Raw genomic sequence first — 26,849 nt, forward strand, 5'->3', positions numbered from 1 at the left:
ACAAAGGTTATGTTGAAAATCACTAAAAGTGCGTTAACCGACTAACAAAAAACGACAGAAACACTAAATTTTACGGAAGAAATATCAGAAAGAAGCTGCACCCAGGCTTTCTTTAAAAATTGAAAATGGGCGTGGCGTCGCCCACTTATGGACCAAAAACCATATCTCAGGAAGTACTCAACCGATTTCTATGAAATTGGTTACATAATAGTTTCTGAACACCCTGATGACATGTACGAAATATGGTGAAATCGCTTCACTACCACGCCTTCTTCCAATATAACGCTATTTTGAATTCCATCTGATGCCTTCTCTGTATAATATATACATGAGGAACCAATGATGATAGCGGAATAAAACTTTACACAAATACGGTATTTGATGCGAGAGTATAAAATGTTCGGTGACACCCGAACTTAGCCCTTCCTTACTTGTTTTTGATTAAAAATGATCACTCACTTTGTACAGAGCTTTCTCGTACACAAATATTCGAGGATGATACCCGGGCAGTTGACATTTTAGAGTGCCTGTTATTACAAAAAACTTCAATTTACGGTCATCTAAAATTATTTTGTATATTGTTTTTGATGTTTTCGTTATCTCCAAATAGCTTGAAAAAATAAATTTAGAAGAAAAGCATTAACTAAGAAAATTTATTATAACTACAATATAAAGAAATAAACAAGCAGTTTGTGAACTTTTTCTGAAATGCTGTTCCTGGATTAGTTAGATTCTTTATCCAATTATCAAGAACTTCTAAAGGAACGCAGAAGGAAATTCATACTACATTATCAGTTTTATATCCATCTTCCCCTACCCTTTCTATTTACATGTAGAACGTATCATACGCTTTAAGTGGGGTCTAATGTAATGTTAAGGGGTTTTCAAAGGTTAGCTAAACTTTTTTTTAAATAAAACAAAAACGATTTGGGATATCAATGAAATTATTTATTCCTGTGAAAGGACATTCTATGCCATTACGTATAGAACTCGATTTCTTTTGCATGACCACCACCAGACGCTGAACCCAATTTTCGACGGCTTTCAAGCATAAATCGCTATCGATACTGGAGCAATTTGACGTTCGATATTCGTACGAAATTTATTAGTGCGCTGGCTTGTTGGCATAGACCATAGACTTGACGTAGCGCCTCAGGAAATGGTCTGAGGGCGTCAAATCGCACGACCGAGACGGCCAATTGACCAAACTTGGTTTTCAATAAATAGATTGTGACATTCGCTGTGTGACTTGTGGCGCCCTCTTGTTGGAACCACATATTGTTCAAGTATATATCATGCAATTCAGTAGCGGTAGCGATTCCCATTCACAGTAACGTGCTGGTCTTGATCATCACGGTCCAAAGACTCCGCCGACCTATTAACCGCACCAAACCGTAATTTTTTCGGGATTCAATGGTGACTCATACAGTACGTGTAGATTTCTGCCTGACCAATAACGCACATTGAAATGAGCCTGATCGCTGAATATGATTTTTATAGTTGTTGCTCAGCATTCATGAACACACGACAATTCTGGTGCTCAAGCGGCTTCAGATCTTGTATCAATTCTGTCTTGTAGGGATGTAGGCCAAGATCTTTTCACAAAGTTTGCTACTACAACGTCACAGAAAACGACGTGGCTGTTTTGGATCTTCCGCAATTGATGCACTAGAGGCATCAATATTCTCGACACTATGGGCACTTCTTCGTCTAAATTGTACGGGAGAATTTTGCACTGTGTCTGTGGATTGAAAAGTTTGACGCCACTGACTCAGAATTGCGGTAGTAAATTTTAATAATTTCAAAAGACCGGAAAAAATATAGCGTCGTTTGCTGTCGCTATCGGGGGTCCCGTTATTATTATGTCACTTTCATAGATGCCCTCGTCTCTATTTGCAAATAGTTGGGAGGTCTGGACTATTAAGTGCATGAATAAAAAACTCCAAAACAAACTCGGAGTTTTTGGCAATTGACTATCAATACGTGTGGCCTGTCCTACAATTCCTCTCCTGGCCGCTTATAGGCGATGTATGGTGGCATTACAGGTCCGAATCAACAGTTTCGCTGAGTTGACTTTTTTGATAGTCAACTCTGGCTTAGGTATCGTGTACGCTGGCTCATAAGCATTCGACCACGACCATTTTCGATTTCGACATTATCATAAGTGATCCACTTTTTATCACCAGTAACCAGAGTTAGTTTATGGTGATTAAGGATTGGTATTCAAGCTCATTTCATTCAATTACTACTTTGCTGTTTCATTTTGGGCCTTGTGTTAGATGCCTACCTCTAAAGTATCTTTTCAAGTATTGAATTATACATCAAAATACGAAATACAATAACCTTTCAGAGAATATCGTTACTAAGATTCTTTAGTTATTCTAAGCACTGGAATGTGATTGACCTTGAACTTGGTTCGTAAACCTTGCGAATTTTATTTCAATCAACCCATACAACAATCGTAGGCAGATTCGGCGAACGATGAAAGCATTGTGTTTTACCTATAAAATCAGATCGGAAGCCATAAAAGTGCTTCTCACCCAATAGTTGGTAATGCATATACATAAGTAGATTTGTGTCTTATAAATTAGACTTCATTGATAATGATTTATTCAAGTTTATTAACACATCATCGCGATGTGCTTTTAATTGTAGTCACATAGAATAATTTTGCATAAAAATTACTTCAGATCTCTTCTTTTTTTCATACAACTAACTTCCGAATGACAAATGTTAGCGCTAAAAGTGCGGTGGACGTAAGCGTATGCGCTTTGTCGAAGAGCCGAGTGTACGAGTTCTTTTCGTGTGCCGATTCGCCTCAAATATCTGTGCTCCCTCTCTCTCTCCCTTGTGTGTTTATCAATCTTGTAAGATTTCGCTTTGTTTTACGGTTTTACTTTGATGAGTTATTTGCTTTTATTTTTTTCTTTTATTTTGTGTTGTATGACTAAGTTTTGCATAATTTAGCCATTATACAAATTAGTCTAGCTAATGGAGAAAAATAAAACTTAAACGCCTAACTGAGATCTGTATTATTAGATTATATTTCGGATGTTACTGTTGTTGTAATCTTCTTATTTAATTTCTTATCTCAAAGTATACAAATCTTCAAATCTTCAAATTTGCCAATTTAAGTTTTTGTTTTGATGTAATAAAATATACCAAAAACACCGAATTTATCTGGGTAATTTATTCAGAGTCTGAGTATTTTGCATAAAAAATTTTGTTATTCTTAATTTTTTAATTTGGGGAATACCTATGATTTGGCCTTCATGAGTTGGCATTCGGTTATGAATATGTAAGCAGTTAAATTATTAATATAACGGGTGTTTCATAGCGTTTATTTGGGTAATTCGTGGTATAATAAACGATATTTACATAATTTTTAAGTTATGTTCAAAAAAGTATTGGTGAAAAATTTGTACTTCTATATTTTAGAAAAAATGTTAGACAATATTTTCTTTTTTGTATTATTTTCTTATTTTGTATCGTTTTCTTTTTCTTTCTAGGTAAGTAGGAAAGCATTATGACCAAAATTTACAATCGATTACTATCCATTTGTGAGTCCATTTCCAACATTACTACAACCCCAAATCAGTATATTTATAACCGTGAATCGTTAGTCTTTTAAGGGGTTAGGTGGGTTTCAGAAGTTTAAAAAAGGTATTTTTATGGTTTATTTTTAATATTAGCAATCATATATTTGAAAAATATACTATGGCATATCTAAGGTACATATTTGAGCAATGTTTTCAGAAATTTTGATATAAAAATGTTGTAAATTCAGCCGTTGAGACGTCATCTCTCTGGGTGTCTCACAAAAAAGTGCTTTCGCCGTGGACAGTATAACTTATTATTAAATTAAAAAAACTAAAAATATTTCGTTAATACATATATAAAACTCGTTTTTGAACGAATCAAATAAAAAAGTATTAAAATTTTCCTGCTTTTCTCAGACTTTGAACAAAAATTCTAATTTTTTGCACACATTTTTGGCCATTTATTGGTCAGAAATGAGTTGTACTGAAACAAAAAAATCTTTCGTTCAGTAACTAGATAATGTTATTTTAAAGATGTGAACACAATTCAATAAATCGGTCCATAACTTTTCGAGAAATTGTATCCACCGACTTCAAAAACACAGTTACCGAGAGTTTGAAGACGGCGCATTTAGCCTAGTTAGCCTCGAGCGCACCAATTCTCAAGGCTGTATCTCCGAAATTATTACTCGGATCAACTTGAAAATTCAGGACAATATTCTAGATGTATTGAAGAATTTAATAGGGTAAACAAAAAAAGATGATTTTTTTAAATTTGCAAACCCACCTAACCCCTTAAGCATGAATCAATTTTGATTGAGGGAACATGTCCGTTGACATTTGAGAAAAGAAAATCTAGATACAATAAAGATCTGAGTGGATTTAGCCATGTCTGTCCGCATATACCCGAACCCTATAGGTTCTCCGTTTTTGAGATATCGATCCGAAATTTTGCTCAAGTTAATTTTTTCCCAAAGAGCTGCTCAGGCGTGCCGGATTACTATAAGTGTAATACGATACGGCGTTCTAAAGAAATGGAAATTTTCAAATTAAAATTACGTGAGTTTAGAAAGTCCAATTGTCAGAATTTATTTTTATTTTTTTTATATGTGCTATATACGTCCATGAAGTGGCATACTATTTTAAGCCGCATTTATTGCTTACTTTGTCTGTAACAGCCGCTGGTTTAGAAGTGTTTTTATGAGCTGGCGATTTTCGTTTGTTAAAAGAAATGGATTAATAAATTTATTCATGAATTCTCAACTAAAACATAGTCGCGACGACTGTTTGTTTGATGACAGGAGATATTTCGTCTTGCCCTCGTTCACTACCAGATCCATATGCTTCGCTTCCTTCTCCAGTCTTGACACTTTTATAACGGGTTATTCAAAAGTAGACCGATAGAGAGACAGCAAACGACGCCATATTTTTCCCTGCTCTTTAGACATTACTCTGAATTAAGGTTTGCCATTTCATCATGGAAAGATATTTGATCGAAATGATTAAAATTTACTACCAAAACTAGGGTCAAATTTAAGAGCGGATTTTTCAATAAGAGTGCTACAAAAGTTTCTTCAAATATCCCTACCGCTCATTGCTAACCGAATATTTTTGGCCCGAATTGGATGATATTGATTTGGACAATATGTGGTTCCAGTAGGACGGCGCCTTAAGCCACACAGTGAATGTAACAATCGATTTATTGAAAACCAAAAAAACGTATTATCTCACGAAATAGCCCAGTCAATCAGCAATGATTGATAAACGTCGTACGAATATCGAACGTGAAATTGCAGTATTAGCGGCTGATGGTGGTCATGCAAAAGATATCGAGTTCCGTACAAAATGACATCGAATGTACTTCCACAGGAATTTCATTTTTTTTTTTTTTGTTGCGTTCTTATTGAAAACCCCGTTAAAATATTGTCTGCAGTTCGAATTATTTTCTCCAGCAGTAGATTGAAGAAGTCGTACGATAGGGTCTGAAACCTCATTTGACGAAACTTTTGGTTTTGATCAACGTCAGTTTCCACAGCCGTATTAGTTTTCCGGGGATACCAAAATTAGACAGGCAGCATAAAAGCAGCTGATTTTTGTTCTGTCAGCAGCAGGTGGTGTGTGTAAATGCTCTTTTCACTGGTTTTTTCCAATATTTGGCGCATGGTGAGTATCTGGTCAGATTTGCCAGGTCTAAACCAACACTGAAAAGATCAAATGAGTTTGTTGACGGTGGGCTTTAATCTTTCACACAGTAGGCTTGATAGAACCTTATACGAGTATGCGATTTTACGGATGCTTATTCCACAGTAGTTTGCACAGATTGTGGCGTCTTTATTTTTGTGAATTGGCAGAGCACACTTAAATTCCAATCGACGGGCATACTTTCGTCTGACCATGTTCTACAAAGAAGCTGATGTGAGCTTTGTATCAGTTCTTCGCCGCCGCTTTGTTGTTCTTCAGACGAGTATTTGCAATTCGAACCTCTTTCATGATCGGACAATGGAACGTTCACTCCTTTGTGACCGATTGGGGAATCGGGTTCACCATTTCCTGGTGTTATGCTTTTACTGGCATTCTGCAGGCTGGATAATTTTTTAGTAATGTTACTAGATCACTTCCGGAGGTTCTACAAGAGTATGCTCCGATCTAGATAAATTCCGTTGAAAACTACACATTTAAACACAAGACCCGTTAGTTTCTGAGCAGACTTAGTGCTTTTAAATATTTAGAAATGAAAAGTTTTTCCTAGTCGAGAGATAAATTAGAACTCTATTTGAGACTGGTTGTATAAATTTCTAATTAATTGAATAATATTTATAAATTCAAATTATAACCTTTGTATAGAGTTGCATTAGAATTCAATTGGAAAAGTATATTTCGGTAGAGAAATTAATCTAATTATATTTCCCAGTCGATCGATCGTCATCGGAAAGTAGAAGAGCATTTCTTTCATTTCTACTACCTGGCCAAATTTAAGTTTCATAAAAATTTCAAAAAAATGTATAAAACACCTAAGAATTGAAAATTGTCTATGCCTTACTTGCTTTTCACCGTTCAGTGCATTTTTATCATAAATGATGGGCATTAGATGACCGCCAATTATTGCTTATATACTGAATACTCGCATACGTACATATACATACTTCTAGTTAGGTAAAATGCAAATATCAGCTCGTACAAGTACTATATTTCTATTTTAAAATAATCTGAAGCATTTTGTTGGCCAACTGCTAATAATCCGTATTAACATGTCAACGAGTACTTCTTGACTACTTTTAAGCACTCAAGTGTATATGTTTGTATACATATGCATGAGAGCAAACATATCAGCGACTGCTAATGGGTGGTCAACGCCATCTTAAATTAAGTAATTTTATGATCGTGAAGTGAAGAACTGGGTCGCCAAGCTTGTTTGTTGCCCATTGAATTTGAAATGCCTTAGAGATATTTGCATAATTATGCGAGCTACTGCTATACTACTATATCAAGTGCAGATACACATATAAACGTACTCTATATGTATTTATAAGGTCTGTATATATTTATGGCCGTTTGACTTGTGCGGCATCTCAGTTCAACAAAGAATGTATTTTTAGAGCGACTATTTCGGCTATTATTGTGCGGGTTATTGTTCAAAGGATATATGCTCCCCATATTACTAATCTCATTTGTGTATATAAATATTTCTAACGTCGAGTGTGAATGTGTTGAATTTTTACGATCAACAATTTGACACATCATTTACAACTAATTGGACTAGAGAATTAACCCACTTAGGCGTTTGAAGTTGCCGCCACTGAGCAGTTGCCTACCTACATATGCGCAGTTCGCTATTCATCATGTGCTCGCATCTAATTTACATTTTTATTTTATTTTTTTTTTTATGGTCACCGTTACAAGTTGATCGGGTGCGTGGCAGGGCCACTCACACACTCTTTGATTGATTATTTGACTAATGTTGGGATCTGATTATTGATTTGTAAATTGAGCGGTCGCATGAAAAAGCGTTAAGACTTATTATCATAGATAATAGTTATCTACTTCATTCGTTTGCTGTTGCCTTGTCTCCGAAAATCATTACCATCATATTTTTATTACGTCAGATCTGGTTGTTTCATTGTCTCGCCGAAATATTAGGACTTTAGTGGACAGTGGTTCATAGATAATAAAATGATTTTCATAAGCTCTTTAATCACATTAAATTTTTTTGGTTCTAATCGCAGTGTACGGTATTGTAAGACATTTATATGTCTGTATAAGTCGAATACTCCGATAGAATAATGTTAGCTCAGTATACATATGCTTGGTATCCCAAAAGTTTAGACTACTTCTGTTTTAATAAGAATAATAGAAATAGACGGGAAGAATTAAATTGCGATTTGCACCGCGATCTAAGGTCTATTGTGCATAATATGAGGTTATCAATACTTTTCCCTCCCCTGCGAAACAGCTTTTTATGTTATGAAAACTAACTACGATGCAGGGTTTCGTTCCTATCATGAAAAAAACAGCTGCAGAGCCAGCAATCTCGTCAGCGAGTTTGTTCCAGCTGTTCCCTTCTGGTATGGTACATGGTACTCAGATGAGGTGCACTTGGTTGCGAACTAATGTCTATTCAGCTGTTCTATGCACTCCTACGCTAAAAGAAATTTAATCTCTAGGCTGAAATCGCTGTAAGGGGGTATAACAGTGTGACACTTTCAAAAAAAAAAAAAATATTTTTTTTTTTGTTTTCGATAGTTTATATTTCCAAAAATATCCTGTGAAATCGGGAAGTTGAGTAGTTTTTAAATGGGAGCGTTCTAAAGAGCGACCGCTCGCAGGTACAACCATACATATGTGTATAATATAAGAGAAACTTTAAACGCGTTTTTCTCGAAACAACATTTTTCAAAATTGCTGACATCATAACTCAACGAAAAACTTACTGATCGACTTCAAATTACAACTGAGTATTGTTTAATAAGTTTACTATACAATGACCTACGATCCTTTTGATGGTTGAAAATTGTCAATTTGGCATTAAAAAAACGATAATTTTTTGCATAAAAAACCTTTTTTTTCAGAACTACGACATTTTGTTAATTTTTGATATTTTTGTTGGCACCTCGGAAGACAGCACATAACTCCGTTATTTTCCAACATTTTTGTAAAAGAAAATCTTAAAATCTAGCTGAAAATATACCTTATTATGTCCAAAGAACTTCACCTAATTTTCATGAGTTGCACTGGTATGTCCCCTTAAGTGCCGCTTGATTTTGCTAAGTACGGCGATATTTTCACTGGAATTTTAGGTATAGGTATAGAAAGCTTGGTACGCGGTCTTGCAACACCTGCAACAATGCCTTCCGACGATTTCGAGCCGTCACTGTGTAGTGATATGCTTTTGTAGTGAGTCACGGGTATCTTTAAGCTTCTTTTTGAACTTTACCGTTTTGGTAACACTGTCCCTCGGGAGAAGAGCACTTAAGACCTTCATTTGCTGAGACAAGATTACTTTTCCTCTGTCATATTAGGTTAGTTTAGGTTAATCTGGTAAGCCAATAAGCATGCATAGTTTCAGTTGGTACTTTGCGATACCAAATGGTTTTTAACATACTCTGCAACCTCAATATCGATACCTCCTCCGGTGTATCTAGTGGAGACACTAGATGCCCCGCTCTAGACTTTTTGCGCAATCTTCTCCTTATGTTAGCCCCATTCTGCTCCACCCACCAGACAGTGACCAGTTAGTATTCCCATCATATCTGTAGGATCTCTTCTATCGAGTGGCAATAATAATTTTGTGTACTTTCGATATATTGTTTTGCACACGTCTATTGCAGTTTTCTACCTAGGTAGATCGTTTCATCGGGTTTTGATTTTATTACGTTTTGGGATGTTAGCCGTACACCATTCTTGGCAATCTCGTCCACAATTTCATTGCTCTCGATGACTTTATGGCCCCGCACCCAGTAGAAGTGAAGTTGGTTGCTTCTGGTAACACTTTCCATTGAAGCCCTGCTCCCCCAGACACTTCTGGCCGATATATGATACGAGGTTACTGCCTTGATTGCTGCTTGGCTCTGGAATGTCATGCAGGTGCATTAGAGGCCAGCTTCGCGGCTTTCGTACATACTCGCACTCTGCCGCATTATTCTGATATCATTTCAACATTTTTAGCTGTTTGATTGAAAACTGGGTGATGGCCTGACCCTTAGTGCGGCTGTAAGCGATGCAAAGACGCAGGCAAGTCTTTGCAGTTTCGATAGTTGAAGTCAACGTCACTGCTCCATACCAACTGATAATCCCTGGCTTATAGCACCAGGATTTTCCAGTGCTTTTGTGGCGTTTGGGAATGGTTAGATTCACAAGTTCCATCCAGCGAAGAGTGGTATCCAAAGTGAGATGAAGATATTTGATCTCTAAGCCAAAGGATAAGATCCCTGTTGGATATTTAAAAGGCTACACGATTAATGATTGTTCAAAAGGTAATAATAATGGTGATATGTCTAAAGTAACTTGTAGGAATAAGGTTGCCCGATCGGTTTACGGCTCTCATTTTTAAATTATTCCCAGTGATTTTTTATTAATTCCTACACCTTGAGAACTTCATGCGATAATATTTACTGCTTAATTTTTTCTTTTTTTAATTATTTTATTTTCAAACATCTTTCTATAAAGGATCCCACTGTTTTCATTGCCATCACAATTCATTGCCGACCGGTGACGCTCTCACTGCCAATCAAAGATCGTATCAGCAAGACTTTAATTCAGATATTAGTCGCATTTTATTTACGATTGTCAAATTTAACAAATGATAATGTTCAATTAGGAAATCATAATGACCGACCACTGCTGATTCCATTCTGCACAGTTTCACGAGTATCGTTCGTTGTGGTGGCTGGCCTCTTTCGTTAGCCAGTAAACAGCGTAAATTTATGTAATTTTTTATTGGTGCTGACAATATTAGAAATCTCTTCGGCTTTTATTGCCAATTTTGCATCGCCTGAAGATCTCGACGATCGCCACCGCTGTGCTGATCTTGTCGGCAGCCGAAAGAAGACTGGTTTTCAGTTGTTTGCGGAGTAGGATTTCGTCATTCTAGCATTGCAAAATATATTTAGCATTATTATATTATTATTATTATCGTATCATCGGCGCCTTCCTCAACCTAACGGCGTGTTCGTATTTTTTATTGCGTATACTAACTATTATATTTAAATTTTTATTTTTTCTCTGTCGTCTTGTCGCAGATGTCAACAGATAACGATCAGTGAGTTCATTGGCGTACGAATATGGTAATGTTGTTTATGTGGGTGTGTGTATGTGTATATAAGCCGCATTGTAAATGAGTTAAAGTGTGAATATATCTGTGATAGGATCTTCGTGGTCGAATTCTGGCTGATCGTTTGTTATTTCGCTGTGCGACATTCCAGTGCGTTTGTGGTTAGTTTCAGCCCCTCATCATTTATGTATGAATTCTTCGAGTTATTTTAAGAAAATTATTAATTTAGCAGTTTATAGTCTTATGTATATTTTTATTACAACCATTTGGTGTTATTGATTTTCACCTATTTTTATGAATATTAGTGGCGTATGCTTAGATATAGATATTTGTGCGTGAGCCTATCTTGGAGTGCGTAATTTGATCCAACACTTAATGGCTAATAAATTTGGCGCCTCGCTTTGCGTTAATCACCTAAGGTCCGACTTGTTGCTTTTTAATTAGGAATCTTTTGACTTTTTTCTTCGTTTTGATTAGCATTGTCGGCGGTGTCATTGCTTTTGTTGTTTAGTTGTTTTTTTGTTTTGTTTTCTATTTTGCCTTTTAATAAGTCTTTATTTAGAGATTTTAATATTTTGTTTAAATATTTAATTTGAGTTTGGAATTTTTATGTTGCTGCATTGACCTTGAATTGTGAATTGTCAAAATTCAGTTTTGTTGTTGTTATTTGGTATATGCATGCGATTTTAGGCTCTTGTTTTAATATTGCTACTACTTAACTTTAAAAGTCGAAATAAAATATATGAGTTATGCTCGAATTATTGTAATTTCAATTTTTATTTCAAAATTCATTAGACATACGCTTGAAATTTAACAATATTTTCCTGGCATGTCATTAAAGTTGTGAAATACGAATTCCAAGCGATTTTGTTTCATTGGTTTTTGCTTAGCATTGCTCTCTGCAGATTCTTTTATGTTTAATTTTGAAGTGGAATGCCTAAACAAGTATCATGAGCGCTGATCAAGACCTATTTCATAGATGGGTATAAGCAGTAGTACCTGACGATGGCTCCGAACTTCGAAAACTCTAATATGTCCAGTAAAAATAAATCCACTATTTTTTTTTTTAGTAAGTTAAAGGTTTAGTTTATTCGTAGTTAGAATAATCCGTTTTATTTTAAAAATACATCGCTTTATAATTTTTATTTCTTTATAAAGTCCAATTGCTGATAGTACAGATCCGAATTAACAGTTGAGTCGTAGCGGAGCTGCTTCTAGTAGGTGATTTCCTGCCAATCCCACCAAACACATAGCAAAACCTTCCTGACTGTCAATCCTGCCGTGGCCACTATTTTCGGTGTTTCGTAGCGATTCGACCACAAGGATTGCCGCAATTTTTCACCATCATCCACCTTAAAATACCCATGAAGTTTGTGTTAACTCATGTGACATCCATCCATCGAGCTTATTTACAAGGTGCGCTCCAAAGTAAACAGGACTTAAAAAAAAACCATTTGTTTTGAACATCTCCATTTGTTTTTTTCGGCAATATCAATTTATTTTATTCAAAATAATCTTCTTCTGTTTCAATACAGCTTTTTGCACTGTCCAAAATCATAACGAACGAGTGTTTTAGCTTGTTGGCCGGTATGGCCGCCAGAATGCCGGTGCAAGCCTTTTGAATGGCCTCTACGTCTGCATAACGCTTTCCTTTCATGAGCATATACATTTTTGCGAAAAGGAATTTGAATACGGGGAGTGGATAAAATGTGATCTTTGGTGAAATAATCGGCCACAAGCGTCGATCGAATGTTGGATTCTGAGCAGTTTTTGGTCGTCAGTCAATTCGTGCGGAACAAACCGTGCACACACCTTTCGTGAGCTCAAAAGTTCGGGCCAAATGCGATAAATCGATGTTTTGGAGATGTTCAATTCTATTTCCATGAATTTCAATGATGATTTCGGTTGACTTTTGATAAATTCACGCATAGTTTCGATGGAATTTCCGGTGATCCCGGATTTTGATTGGCATACATGTTGATCGTCATTTATGTCCTAACGACCAGTTTGAAAACGTTGAAACCACTTGTGTACTCTGCTACGGGATAGGCAATCATGGCCATAAACTTGTTTCATCAAGAGAAATCTTTCGATAAAAGTTTCACCAATTTTAAAACAAAATTTAATGTTGCCTCTTTGTTCGAAGCTCATTTTCTCACCGATTCACAAACATACTGACACTTAAAACGCAATAATTTCACTTCCAAATGATGACATGTCATGAAATTCCCACTGAACAAACAATAAAGTTAGCAGATTCTAACGCATCAGTCGACATATAGATGACGCCACCAGGGGGCGCTGGATTCAAAAATTCCTGTTTACTTTGGAACGCACCTTGTATGTCTCCAACTGGTATTTTATTTTTCTCGTGTACAATATTTTCGCGTGATCGAACAAAACTCTTACTCGCAAAACCGTCTGAGAAGTTTTTAGTATGACATCTTGTTTTTCTAATGACATATAACGAAACCCCATCTTACATGGAGTATAACGCGAGATACAAATAACTAAAATTATCTATCGGAAATTTTTAGTAGACCTATATATAGTGGTAGTTAGAAAATTTATATACAGCGTCTAACAACAGGGATGATGAAATTTTGACGACTCATGACTCAAATTTCGTCAGTGCGTTCAGTGAAGTTTACCATTTCATCTTGTCATGTTTCATAATGGTATGTGTTTGAATATTGGCCAAGATTGTTACCAAAATCACGTTCTCGAAATAAACGTTAACAAAACTTTCATCTTCTCAGATGAGGCACATTTCTAGCTTAATGGCTTCGTCTACAAACAAAATTGTCGCTATTAGAATGAATCAAATCTTCGTATCGTTCATGAAACCCCAAAAATTGACCGTTTGGTGCGGATTGTGATATGTCGGCATAGCGGCCCTTATTTCTTTCGAAATGAGACAGGAAATGCCATTACCATCATGTTTAACTTCTTCATTTGGTTCACGTAACAAAGAGCATAAAACAATCTGCATAACAAAAAATAACCAATTTTGACCAAATTTGAGTTTGAGTTTGCTTTCATTTTGATATCAAGTCGTTCTTGTTGGGTCTACCATTGATCATACGGTAGAGATCCTGTAATTGTGTTATGCGTTCCACTATTTCTGTGAATTGAATCACAACGAAGTCATACAATAGCATGCTTTGTGAAAAATGAAGGTCTTTCTTTTACCGAGATGGCTCAAGTGAAGTGAAATTCATCATCGTTTAGTCATTCATTAGTCTGCCCTATACCTGCACTACCTCCAGCTGGTACCGTGATGATAGTTTCAGAGTCTGAGTATTTTTTTTAGTCGGTGAATGTAGTCACATTTTCTGATCTTTTCTCCAGCATTAGATTTCTTTTCTTTCTTTTGGTGGTTTTCTTTTTATGAGTTTATATTTCTATGGGAAAGCAGGGTTTTATGTTTATAGTTTCAACACAATTTTTTAAGCCTTACAGGTTTTCAAGACTAATTATGGTTTATTAGACCTCTTTCTTTTATAATTCGTTTTATGTAACGCTTATAGTAGAAATGGAAGGAGACGTACTAATACCTTCTATTCGCAATTAATTACAAAGAGTTTTTTTTTTAATAACTTTTTTATTGTTCAGCGTTCGAACTAAAATATTAAAAATTATAAAAATGGTAATACTTTTATTAAATATATGAGACTAACTTCGTCTAAGGTTCAAAATGTAAATTAAAAGAGCGCTTCAGTTAGCCGCAACAAACCCTCTTTGAAGTTCATGCAAACTTAAACCTTCATTCATATCTATGGAGCTTGCACAATACGAATTCACGTTTTACTTGTGATTTGGTGGCAAATAATTCTGAATCGCACCGTTGCTTGAGTCACTGGAGCTCACGGTAATGGATGGTCCAGAATTCACTATATGTGAGTCCTCAATATGATCATCCCCACTGCCAACTGAGCCTCCCAAACTGCCAATGACGGACGATACTGGAATAGAGCCTTCATTGGAGAGGTGGTTGGAACCGCCCAAAGCATCAAATTGAGCTAAAGTGAGGATTAAAGAGTTTTAAACCATTCAATTCCTCAAATGTTGTCAAATTGTCACTAACCTTGAATGGTGTGTTGCGCATGCACCGCTTCCTCCGGTGTTTTGTACTTAATAAAGAACACTTCTGGCTTGTTGACGATTGGCGCTGGTGTAGCGACCTCAGCGCTTACGTCCAAAGCGTTCGCTTTCTTGGCCAAAACGTAAATAGCCGTCTTATCCTCAACTGGCGCAACATTAGCGATGATTTTAGCCTTATTCACACTAGATGAGGGCGTGTTAATGAATACGACGTTATAGTTCTTGCGTGGCTGTCCAATATTTATATAACGCACAATTTGTTGCTCATCATGATCCTCCGGTGCGGAGTGTAGCCAGAAGTGTTTGGTTACAATCGGCGCACGGCCAACGAAGTTCGACGATTGGTGCGAATAGTGTATATTGGCAGAGTTATAGCCCGCTTGATAATCATTACCGCCCGTTGAGCCGCTAAAAACGCCTGCTCCACCAAAACTGCTAGACAAGGCGCCATAGCCGCCAGAGGAGTATGAAGAACCACCGCTATTGCCATTGTAACCAAAGCTGCCGAAACTCGAACCGGAGCCGGCAGTACTCCCTATCCCCACATTTTGAGAGAAGGTCGGTACTGGGCTGAAATAATTGCTGCTAGGTGCGTGTGGTGTCTGCAACAAACCACCACCGGAGCTGCTATAACCGGGCTGATACTGATAACCGAGACTGACATCGGGACGTGCAAGTGTTAGATGAGTGTAGGTAGTTATGCAGACGAGTAGCTAAATCGAAGAAAGAAACAAATTTGATAAAAGTCTCGCTGGATAGTATACAGATCCAAATTTATAGAATAATCATGGTTTCCCTTCATTTAGATACATTTGTTGGATGTTATTATCCTTTTTTCGTTTCTCATCACTCACCAGAATTGTATTCATTTTTCTTAAAATATTTTTTAATCGATCACACAAAATAGCCTATTCACCGAACTCGAACAAATGCGAGCTGAAACTGATGTCCTCTTCGCAATCGTTCAACAATTTTATATCAAAAAGTTATTAATTTAAGATATCATATAAATTATATGTATCAGGATTTCTCAGTTGACACATTTTCTCGCTTTAATTAAACTCAATTAAAGTGTAGTTTCAAAATTGTGAACGAAGTGCAATAAATCGCCATGGATAAAGTATTAATATCCGGCTAGGAATTAACATGCTCTCAGAAGGCGCTAATTGCTAGAGAAAATTCGGCAGACAGTCTGTGTTTTGGTCATGCGATCATCAGTGAAGGCAGTGTTGCCAAGTTCATTTGTTCGTACTCCAGTTTTTATTTTCATAATGATTATTTCGTTTTTTGTTTTGTCTTTATTGGCACCAAGGTGTTAAATGCAGAGATTCACTACTTTTAATCCAGCAGAAATCGACTGTGTTACCTTTTTTTTAGTATTTTTTTACATGTGTAGATTAATGCTTACAGCATTGCATTCGTATTTATACAAATTGGTTAATATTATATAATAATATATGAATACAATATGCCATTTTAGTGTAATGACCCCTCGATGGGCCGGAAAATTGTTACCATTCTTTGTTCTCAATGTGGCGCCTATTGGAGATTTTAAGCGAAGCCAGGTCCTTCGCCACCTGGTATTTCCAACTGAGAGGAGGTTTCCTCTGCTTCCCCCGGCGGGTACTGGGTCGAATACTTTCAGAGATCTAGCTAGCGTAGCCGCTATCTTTTAATTCGCTGAACTATGTCAATTTCGTCACATGTCTCATGCAGCTCATCGTTCCATCGAATACGGTATTCCTTGTGGCCAATGTGCAAACGACCATAAATCTTCCGCAGAACCTTTCTACTGAAAACTCGTAACGTTGACTTATCAGATGTTGTCATCGTCCATGCCTCTGCACCATATGGCAGGAAGGGAATAATGACTGACTTATTGAGTTTTGTTCGTCGAGAGAGTATTTTACTTCTCAATTGCCTACTCAGTCCGAAGTAGCACCTCGTGACAAGAGATAATCTGCATTGGATTTGGAGGCTGACATTATTGTTGGTGTTAATACTGATTCCAAGATAGACGAAATTATCTACGACTTCAAAGTTATGACTGTCAACAGTGACATAAGAGCCAAGCCGCTAATGTCACGACAGGAGATATTTCGTCTTGCCCTCGTTCGCCTCAGACCCATTTGCTTCGATTCCTTATCCAGTCTGGAGAAAATCCAATTTACACAGCCATATTAGTTTTGCGGGGATACTAAATTTAGTCATAGCAGCATAACGGCATCTCCTTTTTGTGCTGTCAAAAGCAGCTTTGAAATCGTCGAAGAGGTGGTGTGTGTCGATCCTTTTCTCACGGGTCTTTTCCTTAGATGCGATATTGAGGAGGCTTATCCCACGGTAGTTTTCGCAGATTGTGGGGTCTCTCTTTTTATGGACTGGACAGAGCACACTTAAATTCCAATCGTCGGACAGGCTTTTGTTCGTTCGGATGAAAATTAGTTTTTCACTGGCATATTTGTTTTTCTTTAGATTGGTAATTGCTATTCGAACTTTTTCATGGTCGGGCAAGGTAATGTGCGCTCCATCGTCTTCGATTTGAGAATCGGGAACCCATTTCCTGGCGTCATACCTTCACGGACAAGCAGCAGGTTGGAGAAGCATTCCCACCAATCCAATCCATAGACAAAATAAAATAAGTGGTAAATCGCATGATCTTAGCTGCCATTTCACGAAATCGACGAGTCAATGTGTCCATGTTTAGACGAGAAACATGAGGTCTCTGTTTTCTCAAAATGGCGATTTTTCTCGCGTCGATTTCTCAATACCATGGGGTTTCCTGCTTCCTTTCGAAATGGTGACCTACTACAATCCACACCAAACGGTCAATTTTTGGGAATTTAAATTGTATTTCATGAACCACGAGAGGATTTGATTCACTCCAGTAGTGAAAATTTTGTTTGTAGATGAAGCCATTAAGCCAGAAATGGGCCTCATCTGAGAAGATGCTTTTTCGATGAACGTTTTTTCAACGTTTATGTGGAGAACGTGAATATGTTAATTAACTTGGGCAATTTTCAAACGTTGTACCAATATGAAACGTGACATGAATCGTGAAATTTTACATAAATCCATAAACAAACATGGTCCCCAAGAGCTGTTAAAGTCATGTCATCCCTATTGGTAGACGATGTATTTAACCTCTTTATAGCATCATTGTCCTCGGTGCTCATTTTGCCTGTTTCCAGCTTAGCAAATATCTTTTCAAAAAGCAATGCTTTATTAACACACGAAATGCTTTATGAACCATTTTTTTTGTAAACTAACACAAGTTTATTCACAAAAATGCTATATCTCGTTAACTAATACTTATAATCCAACTAATAGAAATCATATAGATGGTAGTAGTAGTATTATCTATAAATCAGGCACAGTGAAGCGTCTAGTTATTCTTAAAATGTTTTAAACCTACGATATCTTAAGTGGAATCCATATCCAACAAAGCCGCTAAAGTCTTCTGTATAAACTAAAGAATATGAATTTTTCAAAATGTGGAATTGTTCACTTTAAAAATATTATAATTCTTGGGTCTCTTATAGAGGTCACATTAAAATATAGGGTAATATTTTTGGTGAAGTTCTATAAATTTGTATTGGCTTTAAGATATAAGCAAAGGTAATTCCAAAAATGGCGTCTTTGACGAGTCATTGTCCGCAGAAGTTTTTGATATCGAAGTACTAAGATTGGAACTTAAATCGATAGATTGTTGGATAGTTTCGACGTCATATTCTTAAACAAACTGTTCGTCTCCAGTAATGATGCGTTTGACTAGTGTAGAGTTCTCAATATCCTCTTTGCGACCTCTAAGTGGCATCGTTTTTTCAAAAGATTCAAGCCTTTTGGTACGAGTCAATATCCCAAACACTAACCAAATTGTGTTGATTACGACTCGAATCTCCCTCGAAATATGTTGAGATTCAAGCAAACTTGTTGTTAAATTTTTTGAAAAATCACCTGACAAACATTTGGCGTCGTCCAAATAGCTACCAAACACACAAAGATCAAACTTCTCTGGAAAATAATAAAGGTTGCACGGTGGTCAACAAGTAAATTTTTCCATTTTCCAAATATTGAGATATTCTCTGCTCCACAGAAAATCAAAAACATATAAGTTCTCGAAAGCAGTCATCTACAGTTGGTTTAGCAGTTTCTACTTTTTAGAACGCATATGCAGTTTATCAATTCGACTCTCTTCCTCTTATAATTCTTATGTTCTTTAAACCAAATAATCAAATTTAATATCATTCCACATTTAAGTATTGTTTATGTCATTACAGAGGGTTGGCAAGCATTTAGGGACTCCATACGTCTACAAAATTGGGAATATAAAAAGGCTTTAGTGCATCTTCAGGCTATATATGGTATATTTCCATATTATAAAATCAGTGTTGAAAATCGGTAAGTAATTAACTTATTATACCATATGCATATACATTCATTATTTTTTTAATTACTCGCATTATATCGGGTTTTTGAACTAGAGCGCTGCACAAGGTTTTTTTTTAATAAAACAAAAACGGTTTGGGAATATCAATGAAATTCCTTATTACTGTGAAAGTACATTCGATGGCATTATGTATGGAGGTCCTTTGCATGGCCACCACGGCCACGCTTGTAGAAGTCCAGACGCTGAACCCAATCGGCCGATACTGCTACAATTTCACATTTGATATTCGTACCAAGTTCATTAATCGTAGCTATCTTGTTGGCAATTGACTGGGCCATTTCGTGGGTGTGACATTCGCAGTGTAGCTTGTTGCGCCGTTCTGTTGGAACCACATGTTGTCCAAGTCCATATCATCCAATTCAGCCCAAAAATATGTATTTGGTTATCATTGAGCGACAGCAATTCCTATTCACAGTACATGCTGGTCTTGATCATCATACGGGAATTATGGGTCGCCGGGCCATAAACTGCACCAAACTGTAATTTTTTCGGGATGCAATGGTGACTCATGAAGTAGGCGTGGATTGTTGCTTGACCAATAACGTATATTTTGCTTATTGGCGAAGCCATTCTGCAAAAAATGAGCCTCATCACTGAAGATGATTTTTCGATAAAAATACGGATGTTGTTGTTGTGGGGGTCAAGCGCCTTCTGTTCTTGCGTCGTTTTGATTTTGTAAAGGATGAGTATAAAATATTGATTTGGGTCTTCCTCAATTGAAGCGCTAGCAATATTCTCGACACTAAGGGCTCTTTGTCTCACTCGCACGGGAACATTTCGTACTGACGGTGGATTCATATTTTTCCACTAGACGCTCAATTGTTGATCTGACAGGACGACCATAAATTAGACATAGCGCTTTTAACCTATACCTTTCCACGACCATATGGCAAACCTTATTTAAGAGCAAAAAAGCGGGAAAAATATGGCGTCCTTATTGAAAAACCCGTTATATATATTTATATTATTACTTATTAATGTATGTAATCATTTCAGCTTTAATAAGCCGCATGAGTACATCATAACTTTGGATGAGGGTGAGATCGGTTTGCCTGATCGTTATTTCTACAGCATTGATTCAAATGATCCGGTAAGTAGAGTTTTGAATAACTCCCTTCTTCGGATAACTATTTATTTATGAAACAAGAAATTTCTGAAGGCGACTATTAATATAAAACTAGTTTACTTATCATTAATTAAACTTTAAGTAAGAATAAAATAAAATTTTTAATAATCCTCAGTTTAGCCGCAACAACTTCTAGCTCAAATAATTTACAGCCTTATTTTCCTCCGTTTGTGGGATAAACACTTAATTTGAAGGAGTAAAATGTTAGCATAAATTAATATTTTAATTTAATTTTTTAAAATATTTATTAAGTTGATAAATTATCAATATAATTTCATTTTCTTTTATTTCGCCTCTTGCAGATCGTACGCGGTTATAAATTGCTGCTTCGTGACTTTGCCATAAATATTGGTAAATATTTTGAAAACTAAATTTACACTTTAAATCCCATTTATAATCAGTTTCCTAATTCATTATTATAATATTTTTGGATTTTGAAAAGGTATTGTTTCCCGCGAAGCTGATCTCTTTGCCGATGAAATTTTCCACTATGAGAAACGCATCGTCACACACATCGACTCAGTGAAACAATCCGATGAGAGCAAAGTGAATGAAATAAAGACGCTAGCTGAGATGAAAACAATTGCGCCGTCGGTATGTATGCTGAATATGCTTTTCCTTATTAATATGTGTAAAATATTTTGACATAACTATATTAAATATTATTTTCTCTATTTTTTACCAAATTTCAGTTGCCAATAATGGAATCGCTACAAGCGATTTTCAGACATACCAAAATCAGCGATGAAACAGAGATACTTGTGCGTGACGTGAATGTCTTTCGTGAACTCTCCACTGTGGTCTCCACGTCCGATAAAAAGTATGTTAATTTATAAATAATAATAATACTTTAAAGACTGGGCTGGGCTACAAGCACAGAAATATTGCTTCCTTACAAGTAGCTTGTCTTGGAGGAAAAGTAGTTTACTGAATTAAAGATTAGATCTTGGCGAGACGAGTTGAACTCCTTGCAGTGCGTCTGTCCGTGCCAGCTGTAACTTGAGTAAAAATTTAAATATCTTGATTAAACTTAAAAAAAAAAAAAAAAAATTACGAGTTCGTAGATGGGCGTCATCGGATCACGACCATTCTCACAAATCGCTATTAACCGAAATCACATAAAGTATCGCAAGTAAGCACTAAATTAAAATATAACACTCTAATTTGAGACGGAGCATCCTAGTACCTGTGGGATTTTTTTTTTTAAACGGGGCGTTACCCCGCTCTCTAATGAGTCTAATGCACATACATATCTCCTAAACCACTAAAGCTACAACAATCTAGCGTATATCTTATAAGAACTCCTACCCCCAGTGAGAAAAAGAATGAAGCGGATGATAAAGATAAATATAGGTTTATATAGGCTCTCTCCGAAAAGATACAGTTAAAATAGTTAAAATTTACCAAAAAGCACGATAAATTAATAACTAAATACACCAGAGCCTCGAGATGGTAAGAGAGAGTTTTAAGGAAGCTGGAGTCAAAATTGGCCAATGAGTATGGCACCGCCCACTTTTAGGTGAACTCACATATCTTTCAACAAAATTTGGTACGTGGCATTATTATGTTACAGTGTGGCAATGGATGGACCCAGACTTGTTATCGAAAATATCGGTCAATGTGTTAGTTATATAATTGAAATGCAGAGAGAATCCTTTCCTAATGATAGATACTTCCCTTAGCTTCCATACATCAGCCAATATGTGAGTCATCTTAATAAAATTGAGAGAACGTGTTTTTCTTATAACGGTGCAGCTTTGTGTTAGAATGAATAAAATCGGGTGAAAACTCACCCTAGACCCCTTAAAACTATCAGCCTTATATACCTGAAAGTACTTCCCTGGCTTTAATCCTTGCAAGTTGCAAGAGTGTGAAATGTTCGGTTATACCCGCACTTAGCACTTTGTTACTTATTGAAATAACAATTTTCTGTCTCCAAAACTGTTATTATTCAAGGATACACAAAAATATTGCTATCAATTTTTTTTGTTATTGAACCGAAGCTTAACACATACTATCATTTGCGGTCTTACATATGCATAATCCGTTTATTTATTACATTGCCATAAATATGACCCACTATGAACAAAATACAAAACCGAACAGCCTTCACCATCTAAAGCTTTGGCTCGCGAAACGCACTCACTAAATGCCATATTTGTTTATATAACTAATGCAGGGTTTTCCACATATTAAATAATCTTTCATATATAAAAAGTTGCTGCTACCTTGAATTTCGCTTTATTTTTCATATTTCTTACACTTCGCAGCTTCGCTTTTGTTTCTGCTAACGTCACAAATTTCATATTTCTTCGCTACTCTTCAGCACTAAGACTAGTATATTATTCTATTTAAGGTGAGAGGGGGAAAAAAGCATTTAATTTTATTATTCAATATTTTAGACCCATTAACAATTTTATAATATGGTCGTTGGCGCGTCATTTGTTGCCGCATTTGTCACGTGAATATCGCAATTTGATGGAGAACTTCGATCACGCCATTTACGGTTAGTTAGCACATTTGCGATTGGTTTGTTATTGTAATTCGATTTTTATCATTTATATTTATGTTTTAATTATCACAAGGTCATACCTCCACATATCCGCGTTGGATGGTTTGCTCGCAAATTGTACGCGATTGGCTGCCATTCGCTGTAGATGCGCTGCAGCAGCAACAAAATACTGAGCGATCAAAGGTTTGCACTAAAGTGTTGTTAAATAGTTTCTATTTAAGAGTTAAAAAAAATATTTATTAAAAATATTAAAAAAAAACTTTTTCTTTTGTATTTCGTTGCTTAGACCAAACGCTATGCAGCGCAAGACTACAAACAGGACAACGGCAAAGGTGCGCAGGATCCCAGCAAAGCGCAAGGCAATGATGCGTTCCTGCGTCTCATGTATTACAGCTTGCAGAATCAGCTGAAGGACTCGGTGAATCAGGCTAACTGGATTGATAAGCGTGTCAAGAGCTACATTATAGATAAAGTATGTACATGTATATTACATACTATATATTGTAATTTTATTTAACGAACCATTCTACTTAATATTCCAGTTGACTACAATGCGCCTGCAGATTGGCATACCCGAGGAGGCGCTTAGCGATAAGACATACATCAAGGACTACTACAATGATCTGCTATTGAATAATTTGTATTTTGTTGAGCATTTGGAATCGATTTGGAGTTTTCGTAAAGCGCGCATGGAAGCAAAATTGAACTCTATGGGCATTGTGGACACGTAAGTGGCGATGAATATCACAAATCTTAATTTTTGAAATAACATTTTTTGCTTTCTTACACAGCATTGTCTCCGAAATGTACACACATTATGTACCGCAGCCAATTCGGTACTCGAATATTTTGAATATGTTGATCATATCAAGAGGTGTCGCTGCATCCAAGTACTACGATTACAGATATCCAATGTAAGTATTATGAACATCTTCTTTATTGTCGGAGACACCGCTTACGTGGTTATAACCGTATACATAAATTTTGCCAATGTTTTTAAGTAATACTTTTCTTTGCTCTTAATTACACTATAAGGGAAATTTTTTTTCTGGGTGTCAAAATTTTTCGAAAGATAAATCATTTTGTAGAGTCAACAAGTAATTTCTCCGCTGTACGTAGTATTTTCCAAAATCGACATATTTTTTTCGAAGTTCGAAATTAACTTATTGAAATCATCAATATTAATTAAATTTTAGAATTCATTTATGTAGGAGATATAAATCCGTTGCATTAATTCAGCATTTGAAAACTAATTTTATTCTAACGGGCTTTGCAATAAGAGCGCTAGAAAAGTTTTTTTTTAAATAAAACAAAAACGGTTTGATGCCATTATGCGCGGAACTCGATATCTTTTGCATGGCCCCACGGTCGCTGGCTTGTTGGACCAAAGGCTTGACGTGGCTCCACAGGAAATAAATTAACATCGGCAACCGAACGACCGAGGCGGGCAGTTGACTGGGCCATTTCGTGAGATAACACGTTCACCAAACTTGGTTTTCAATATATCGATTGTGACATTCCCTGTAAGGCTTGTGGTGCCGTCCTGTTCTAACCACATAATGTCAAGTTCATATCATCCAATTCGGAAAAATAATCCGGTTATCATTGAGCGGTAGCGATTCCCAATCACAGTAACGTGCCTGTGATCATCACGAAAGAAGTACGGCCCACTGACGTCGCCAGCCTATAAACCGCACCAAATCGTTAATTTTTCGGGAAGCAATTGTGACTCATGGAGCACGTGTGGATTGCTGTCTGACCAAAATTAATATTTTATATTTATTGACAAAACCATTCAGCCAGAAAAGAGCTTCATCGCTGAAGATGATTTTTCGATGAAAATCCGGAACATTTTCAAGTTGTTGCAATTCACGAACATACGTAGATTCTGGTGGTCAAGCGGCTTCAGTTCAATTGGATCTTGTAAGGATGAAGGTTAAGATATCTTCGCAAAATTCGCCACAAAGACGACACAGAGATGCCCAACGCTTGAAACCGATCTGTGAGAGACTGGTTTAGGTCTTCCTTAAATTAATACTCACCGATCCAAACGGGATTAGATCTCCAAAAAAATAGCCCTTGGCCGGATAAAATCCCGGTCAATTCCGATACGTAAAACCGGCTATCGTGAGAATCGATTTGGGTCTTCCTCAATTGATGCGCTAGCCGCGGCCGAAAAATATCTCGCATTTGCTGTCCCTATCGGTCTGCTTTTGAAGTGTCCCTATTAAAAAACCTGTTAGTTGTACTTGAAAACAAAACAAAATTCTTTCAAGCCCTTGTAAATTATATCTCGCAAACCTGTTTAAAATTTTATTAAGATTCGTTGAGTAATTTCAAGAAATCTGTTCAATTAAAAAAAAAAAAAGCCGTAAAACCTATGTAACTCTTAACTGTATATAAGTTGCTTAAAGAATGTTTCTAAGGTAGTAGTCCTAAACTGTTTATTAGGGTAAACCAAATTTATTATTAGATCTATGTTTTTGATACCTCATTCATAACTTTTTTTTTGTATTTCGCCTTCTTATAGACCAGTTAACTTCGCACGCCTTGGTGCCGACATTTTGGAAGTTCTCATCGACTCCATCTACACATTTGTGGAGCAGTACAAAGCCGAGCACACAATATTGACAAATGAGAGCCTCGCAGCACAATTCGACTTGCCAAATGTGGATGTCAAGTGTATATTGGGTGAAGCCGCTTCTCATGCCAGCGATTTGGACGAGCTGTCCACACATGCGCTGCGAAGTTTCCATTACACATTGAGCGCGGCGAAAATAGCCGCACGCGCACAAACCACTTTCATAGAAGCCATCGACACGGGCAGTCCCATTGCTGGCGCCAGCATTGATCAGGCCATGACCTATGAGAATCTACGTTTGACGCATCGGCACCGTATGCCCGGCCTGCGTTCGTTTAACGAAAACGAGCTCTTCACGCTCGCTTACATGCAGAAACACTGCAGCACTCTGATTGCCGACAGGTATTATGCGCCGATCAAGCCGCATGTGGAGCAGCAACTAGCTGAGGAATATCTGTGAGTTGTTGTGTTTTTGAATTGTTGTACATTTTTCACTTATATTTGCGCCATTACAGTTTCACAGCGACTTGGCAGCATATACAATTCCTGCCGCGTTCCATTAGCTGTTCGACGCCTGAAACGCCCTGCTCCAACATACTCTGAATAGGTCTAGGAACAAGCAAGCTTATGAATTTAGTCGTGTTTTGTTGTTGTTTTAATAGCGAGACAATTTTCTATTTTTATTGCTAAGACTAGAGAATGCCAGCGCTATACATACACACATGTGTGCCAACTACATACATATTAGTTATAGAAAATATACATATATACATAAGAAGTTACATTCACATTCTATTGTAGTTTACCGCTATTTATATTTTATACTAATATTATTGTACTTGTAGTGTATTTATTAAGTAGGCTTACACTGTGTAGAATTCTCTATAGTATTTCTGCAGATTTTTTGTAAGTTTATACAAATTACTTTTAGTTAGTTCAGTTAAGTTTTAAGTGAAAATGACTTGCTGCGCATCTCTTCATACAAATAATGTAATTAATGTTTTTTCATTTTAAAAGCAAAAAAGCAAAAATTAAAAATTAGAAAAGATTATGAAAGCGGTAGAAAGACACGCAAAATGTAATATAACATCAATCAACTGCTTATTGCAGAATCCATGTATTTTTTTTAATAAAAACCAATATTTAGGTATGTGTCAAAATAAAGGTTATTGAAGTAAAACCTGCCAAAATGTTTTTTATATAATTATTTTTTATTCATTTTTCTTCAAAGTTTTAATTTTTTTAATTCTTTTTTTTGTTTATCTTTCTTAAG

The 26,849-nt window shown here is 36.4% G+C and overlaps 2 protein-coding genes across 3 annotated transcripts in view; one reads left to right on the forward strand and one right to left on the reverse strand.

Annotated features, from left to right (window-relative positions):
• Positions 1–26,760, forward strand: part of LOC108976128 (protein gone early) — a 79,239-nt gene extending 52,479 nt beyond the window's left edge. For both annotated transcript variants that reach the window (XM_018945044.1, XM_018945045.1), the window contains exons 5-16: positions 19,188–19,308; positions 20,354–20,447; positions 20,786–20,834; positions 20,926–21,077; positions 21,176–21,303; positions 22,886–22,989; positions 23,069–23,178; positions 23,282–23,467; positions 23,538–23,722; positions 23,787–23,909; positions 25,526–26,032; positions 26,092–26,760. In XM_018945044.1, coding sequence (XP_018800589.1) covers positions 19,188–19,308; positions 20,354–20,447; positions 20,786–20,834; positions 20,926–21,077; positions 21,176–21,303; positions 22,886–22,989; positions 23,069–23,178; positions 23,282–23,467; positions 23,538–23,722; positions 23,787–23,909; positions 25,526–26,032; positions 26,092–26,179 — 1,847 coding nt within the window. In that variant the 3' untranslated portion in view covers positions 26,180–26,760. The remainder of the gene's footprint in view (positions 1–19,187; positions 19,309–20,353; positions 20,448–20,785; positions 20,835–20,925; positions 21,078–21,175; positions 21,304–22,885; positions 22,990–23,068; positions 23,179–23,281; positions 23,468–23,537; positions 23,723–23,786; positions 23,910–25,525; positions 26,033–26,091) is intronic.
• On the reverse strand, positions 14,430–15,847 carry LOC108976134. Its single transcript, XM_018945054.1, has 3 exons — positions 15,765–15,847; positions 14,894–15,623; positions 14,430–14,828 (listed from the first exon to the last, which is right to left on the reverse strand). Exons 1-3 carry the CDS (start codon positions 15,777–15,779, stop codon positions 14,614–14,616), a joined length of 960 nt encoding a protein of 319 aa, XP_018800599.1. The 5' UTR covers positions 15,780–15,847; the 3' UTR covers positions 14,430–14,613.
• Positions 26,761–26,849: the final 89 nt, after the last annotated feature.

This window comes from Bactrocera latifrons, unplaced genomic scaffold (assembly GCF_001853355.1).
Source record: "Bactrocera latifrons isolate USDA-ARS-PBARC rearing strain unplaced genomic scaffold, ASM185335v1 scaffold_73, whole genome shotgun sequence".
Lineage (NCBI taxonomy): Eukaryota > Metazoa > Arthropoda > Insecta > Diptera > Tephritidae > Bactrocera > Bactrocera latifrons.

What these genes read in the sequence shown, in the direction of transcription:
- LOC108976134 (XM_018945054.1), bottom strand. An exon ending in TGCGCAACACACCATTCAAG is followed by an intron (nt 14,829 to 14,893) that starts GTTAGTGACAAT and finishes TCCTCACTTTAG; the next exon opens with CTCAATTTGATGCTTTGGGC.